The sequence below is a fragment of the Gymnodraco acuticeps genome, unplaced genomic scaffold (assembly GCF_902827175.1).
Source record: "Gymnodraco acuticeps unplaced genomic scaffold, fGymAcu1.1, whole genome shotgun sequence".
NCBI classification, from domain to species: Eukaryota; Metazoa; Chordata; class Actinopteri; order Perciformes; family Bathydraconidae; genus Gymnodraco; species Gymnodraco acuticeps.
Genome location: NW_022990701.1, coordinates 5,265,469 through 5,271,864, shown reverse-complemented (window position 1 = coordinate 5,271,864; position 6,396 = coordinate 5,265,469). Strand labels below are relative to the sequence as shown.

Genomic DNA, 6,396 nt, shown 5'->3' with positions numbered 1-6,396 from the left:
ATAGGTACTTGAGGTGACCTGATACCTGAAGCTTGAACCACTGAAACTGCCTCCGATCCTTCATACAAGCAAATAAACCCTTTTTCATACATTCTGAAATTCATTATTGGATTATTGTTGTAGAGCGAGAATTGTTTGGAGTTCAAGCATGGATAAAAGGGATGTTGGGCTCTTCACGACGACTGGGGCCGCACTTGTCCCTCTTAAGAAGGCAGACTTCAGATATTTAATGGCAGCATAGATGTGGATTGCCTTGAGACTGTTGAGGGTGCGCTTCAGTTATCAGCCAATAGAACATAGATCAGTATTTGTGTATTATGAAATAAAAAATAATAGATTAAGCAGAAAAAAGATTTTAAAAAATAGAAAGCTTACAAGTATTGAACATGTAAGTATGTATAATTCTGCAATGACACTTATCCTCAGAATTCGGGACCATCTAATCCTTCACTGTCATTTTTAGGGATTTTTTTTTATTTCATCCTGAGCCAAAGTACTCATTTGGTACAGCAGATAAATAGTCCCATAGACTTATCCAAAAGCAATCCTGCATTAAGCGATTAATTGGATGAGACAATGAAGAAGTGAAATCACATCTGTTTATGGTTTTCTCCCTGCTTACATATGGAATATATTAGTCACAAGCAGACACTAGCCTTGGATAAACCTCCCCCAGTGCAACAGTCCTAATGTTAACATGTTTGCATTAGTAACATCCTGGCGGGATTTAATGGACTTGATGTGACACTATTCACAGCAGAGGTCCGCGTTCTGAGAAATCATGGTTCTCAGTGGCGGTCATGTGCCCTCCCAGCACAATCACTTAATGCCTTCAGTAATTACACTTATCTACAGGAGTAAAAAGACATAAATGTCAGTCAGTGGAAAATAACTGATTTATGTCTTTAGTCTCTATCAGAGAGGGAGTTAGGAAGGTTTATGACATGCTAAACGTATTCGATAAAGACAACGCAGCCGAAAGCGTACGCACATGCTGTAGATAATTCAAGGACCATTTACAGTATGCAAATGTGAATTTGAGCTTCCAAATGCACAAATGCAGAAATTCCATCACTGGCCAGAGTTCAATAACTCTTCAGTCTTCAAGTGTCTGGATAATGGTCACTGTGACTGTACATCAATGCAATTCAAAACCTCAACAGTCCATCACTGGACAGTGTTTGCCACTAAAACAACACAGTTAAAGGAGTGTGCGTTGATGCTAGATAGGCCCTGTGCTATTGTAAGTGATGAGGAGTGATGGACAGCAGAGGATGGGTACATACTATTCACAGGGCTCTATGTGGCAGCTTGCATTTTCACACTGGTACAGTATGTTTGTCAGCTTCAGACAACGCAGACACTTATGCACCGCCGTGGGCAAGCACCGTAGTGTCCGGAAAGCCGTCCGCGTCACGGGCACATGCATGTCATACGTACACCACGGAGTCCCTGCTAAGACATGACTGCAAGGCTTGCAACGACAGATGTAAGATCTTGGCCTCCTATAGAGAAGCACAGAGCACAAAGAATCTTTGAATCATATTTAAAGAATCAGCACAACCGTCTTCTCCCCAAACTCTAAAAGACACATATGCTTATCTTAGACATTACTAGTGCTATGCTCAAAGTGTTGGGAATTGTACCACTTGACTTGAAAATTCAGCGCAATTTAGATATGTTCATTATAGGATCATATCCATTTTCATAAAAAGAAACAATGGCTTGCGCCACTTTTTATTATAGCAGAGAGGTTTTCAAGAAGACTGTTAACAGCATTTACAAGAATGCACAGCTTTGGCAAGAGCATACTTTAGTACCGCCATTCTTTGAGAGAAATAAATTACATGATAATAGACCGTAATCGCATTCAGCAATCGAGTGGAAATTAATATCCTTTTATTGCAGAAATGGTGAGTGAATGAACAAAGGAATTAATGAACGGAGAGCATCAGATCGTCTCATTGACATGGGAAGAAAATGTCCTGTTTAACTTGAGACTTTTCCTGTTGAGATTACCACACATGGTGTTCATCTCCACATTTAGAACATGAGGAAAGTGATCTTTGAAGTCGAGGGGATTCAGAATCCCAGCACTGAGTAATAGGGTTTTTTGCTTTAATGTGTTTTAGTCAAAAGCCTTTTGAGTCACAGGCTAGAACCGTGACGTCTCATGGAAGGGCTACAGCCTGGTGCCACACGTGGACTGTTATCATTTATATTTTGGGAAAAGATACACTCATCTGAATGCTCCAACAGGGGTCTGACACAGAGTGGGCAAGGTGAGCAACAGATATCATTTGGATCATTTTAAACCACACACAAGAAACGTGATGCTTCCAGAAATTGTTTATTTTGTTCATAAACTTTTCATAAAAATAACAACATCAATATTCATTTAAAGTATTGTAGAAACTGTCTATGTACAAAATCTTTACTTGAACAGTTAATATAACTTAAGGCAAGTTAAATTACTTTTTTGCAGTACCGTACCCTGTTGGTGATCATTTCAATTTAATTTTTTTTGTTGCTAAAGTGTACATTTCAGCATACAGTATCTCCAGCAAAAGATACCAGGAGTCAAATCCCTTTCATGGTAAAGTCCAAGGTAAAATCCACAGAAACTCGCAGCAATGTGTGCTACCTGATTACTCAAAAGCAGTATTTTATATGTTGCTAGTCATTTCTAGCTTGATTAAACATACTTCTGTACATACTGTAAAATCCTTTTTGTTGAAAAGCTGTACCACAACTAGTGTACATACTGGTCCTTTTTAAAACTAAACCAGCAGTTTAATTAAATAACTTTTATCATACCAACAATGGGATGAAGTGCGAAAATGTTTGTGATATCAAATTGTAACATTTAAAATATTGTGTTACTAAACAATAGCCCTCAAAAACCAAGACATTATTAATGATTATAATACATTTCACCTTGATAAATGACACTCAAATGTGATAAATGTAAAATATACAATTAGCTATAAAAATACAAAGAAGTACAGTTATACAAATATATTTATTTCCCATTTATGATATATCTTTCACAATTGTAATAATCCAATTAATTGTAACACTACACAAAGACCAATGACAAAAAACACTGACAGCCAAATGATAAGAATTCAAACAAACACTACATTTGATCAAAGATGGACAGCTTTATGGTCAAAGCCATAAATATGTTAGCCTACATTCATGTCAATAACCTTCACTGTGGAGTGAAGGAGTACCTTGACAGTGGTTGATATTCCGCTTAAAGGAAAAGAAACACTGACATAAACATGCATTTCAAGAAACATAGTCCAAACCATTGCTCTAAGAATGCTAAAAGCAAAAAATAAGAATCTTAAATGGAGATATTAATAATCTGTAAGTGCAATCCATACAGGCTCAGAGGAGATGGAGGTCGGAGCTGTCCAGGAGAAGAGGTGCTGAGCAGCAGTCATGCAATGCCGCAGTAGAGAGGTTTGGCTCTACTGACAGTAACAGCAACAAGTCAATTATGATCTGTTTATCGACTTTTTCAACTTGTGCATCTCAAGTCAGCAGCATCAGCAGCAGGCACTAAGGCCGAAGCAGACCTCTCCTTTCCTTTCTGCTCCTCAAAAAAATTGCAATATTTGCGAAACCTCTCACCAGGCATTGCCAGTCAAACCAACTTGGACGTTAACTTGTAGTCAGCTGGCTTTATCTTCCAAGACGGAAAGATCCTAATGTCGTGTAGGCTATGTTTGGACACACAGCTTTGTCTTCAAATACCCTCTGGAAGAGTGAAAGTCCACGCGCTGGTGGTCACCTGTGGCTTTATTTCCATTTTCTCCTTCTGTTTCAGGTGTACGCGTCCGTGCCGTTTCCTCTCGTCGCTCCGGGCGAACCGTTTCCCGCACGTGTCGCAGGAAAACGGCTTCTCCCCGGTGTGAGTCCTGGTGTGGGTGGTGAGGTGGTCGCTACGGCTGAAACTGCGCAAACAGATGCGGCACTGGAAGGGTTTGTGGCCCGTGTGGATGCGGATGTGCCGGTTGAGCTCGTCGGAGCGAGAGAAGCGCCGGTCGCAGCTCTCCATGGGGCAGGTGAAGGGTTTCTCTTTGGCGGGGCCGTGAGCGGCGGCGGGGCTCTTCCGGGCCCGGGTGGGCTTTGTAGGACGGGTGGTGTAACTTTGGGTGAATGAATCTGGCAACAAGGAAGAGTAAAGGATGGAGTCTATGGTGCTTGGTAAAGCTGGAGATGTGTATAAGGAATCACACTGGTTAGATGGCTGTGGGGGTTCGGGGAAGGGTTTGAGGTTAGAGGAGAGGCCCATCGGAGGGGGAGGGAGGTAATTATTGTACATGGGGCTGGAGTAGCTCTGAGAACAGGTGTCAGAGAAACACGGCTCCTGTTTGATACCTCCCTCCACTTTAAACTCCATCTCTGGGTTGGGACATATTGGGGGAAATGTGTCTAAAAGTTCCTTGACATCCATTTGCTGCTCAGGGGGGAAATCGCTTGACATTGGGAAGGTTTCTGTTTGGAAACTCGTCTCCAAACAGCCAGCTTTGGTGAATGTCCCCCACTCGTAGCAGCTGCTTTCAAATTCATTCTTAACCACGACAGGGAAGGAAGCGGCCTCTGACTTGGGTTCGTCTTTCTTCTGGTTCTGATCATCAGCGTAACTCGGGCACGTCTGGTCAGGAGAGTAAACGGGAGGAGAAGGTCCGGAGCAGGTGTAAGATTGCCTCTTGACGCCGGGGTCTCCAAAATGCCCATTGCTGCTGTCCATCGGCGCAGGCGATGGATAAGTTCCCCGACTGTTGATGCTCTGTTGCACGTCTAAAAGTGGCAGTGTGGATATACCCACGATCTCAGTGATCATATTGAGAAGTGTTTCGGTGCTGCACGGCGCTCCCTGAGATGCCTCAACATAGAAACTGCCGGAGTAGGCGAGCGAAGAGGGGGTGTAGGAGTCTTTTGGGCACTCGCAAGGGTTAAAAGCAAATTCCGAGTTGGAGGCTTCGGTTTTGAGGGTAGCTGGGGTTCCTTCTGTTGAATTAACAAGAGAGAAAACTTTGTCATCGCGAGTGATTTATAATTGAGAATCAGTGCATATTAAACGAGGATGAAAAATCAGCGTTACATAAACATTCATGCTGTTTTGGCACAGGAATGCTTTGATAAGATGCCTTAATATAGCCTACACGACTGTACGGGAAGAGTTCTCTATCTCCTCTGGTTCTCATATATTCAACACATTTAAATGATCTTGCATGCAAATGTTAATCGACTGTGCAAAGATGCGGACTCACCGTGGCCAAACTGGGCAGGTACCCCCCGCTCTGCATCGACATAAACCTCCTGGTTATCTTTCCGCACGCTGTTGTCCATTCCCATGGAAGAACTGTTGCAATTGTCAAACTGAGGGTAAAAAGAGTCTTTCGCATTCAAATCCATATTGTTCAACATACTGATGCTGCTCTTAGAAGTCCGTCTCTCCCAGGGAAAAAGGTAAAAGGAGAAAATGCAAAATAAATTATGCAGATGACTGTTTTCTTTCAACTCCCCTTTTGATGTTTTTTAACAAATGATCCAAAGTGGTCTGTGTCAAAAGGTGTAAAAAGCAATTAAAAGGTATTCCTTTTCGTCTCTGCTCCTCGCTTGGTATTTGCTTGCTGTGGATTTCACATCAGCGACTTCCCCTCTCTCTCCTTATATACACTTTGGCAGCTCCCTCGGCCCTCCTCCCCATTCATCAGCTCCAGTGAGAGGATTCCCCGCTGCGTGTAAACTTCATGCCCATACTTGGACCGAGGATGTGACGGAGTCCCCCCTCCTCTAATCCTCCCTCCTCCCAGACCGGAGAGAAGGAATCTGACGTTGCAACAAGTGGCGACCAGTGTTTCGGTGGTAAAACGGTGTACTGATGGCATCTCTGTGCCCAGAAACGATGCATCAGTTAAATGAAACAAACATTAAGCTAGCGACAGTGTTGTTTCTCTTGGCATCACCCTTTACCTCACGCGGTATCACGCATTCGAGATAGCCTAACTCTATGATTCGCCAATTTAGTTCGCTCTCATGCAAAGAGAGGTAATACACGGTAGAAAAGTGAACAGTTAACGGACTTGATCTCCGAAGCTGGGCAATTGAAGATTTTGGAGGTAAGAAGGCATTCAAACACCGGTTTAGGGGGTTTAACATGAAGGTAATGTAAGGAGAAAGGTGAAATATGTACCGTAATCATAGGCACTCTAAATTATTAAAGTTATAGAAGAAGAAAGGGTATTTCTGAAATAAATATGTTTAAGGTTCAAGGAGGGAAATTAAAAGACAATTGTATCATTTTATTATAATGTACCAGGATACATTTGAAGGATATTATATATATTATAATAATAATAATAATAATAATAATAA

General features: G+C 42.0%; 1 protein-coding gene across 1 annotated transcript; it reads right to left on the bottom strand.

Annotated features, from left to right (window-relative positions):
* Positions 1–2,342: 2,342 nt before the first annotated feature.
* LOC117556100 (early growth response protein 1-B) lies at positions 2,343–5,678 on the bottom strand. Its single transcript, XM_034231258.1, has 2 exons — positions 5,289–5,678; positions 2,343–5,025 (listed from the first exon to the last, which is right to left on the bottom strand). The coding sequence occupies exons 1-2, from the start codon at positions 5,443–5,445 to the stop codon at positions 3,758–3,760; spliced, it is 1,425 nt and encodes a 474-aa protein (XP_034087149.1). The 5' UTR covers positions 5,446–5,678; the 3' UTR covers positions 2,343–3,757.
* Positions 5,679–6,396: the final 718 nt, after the last annotated feature.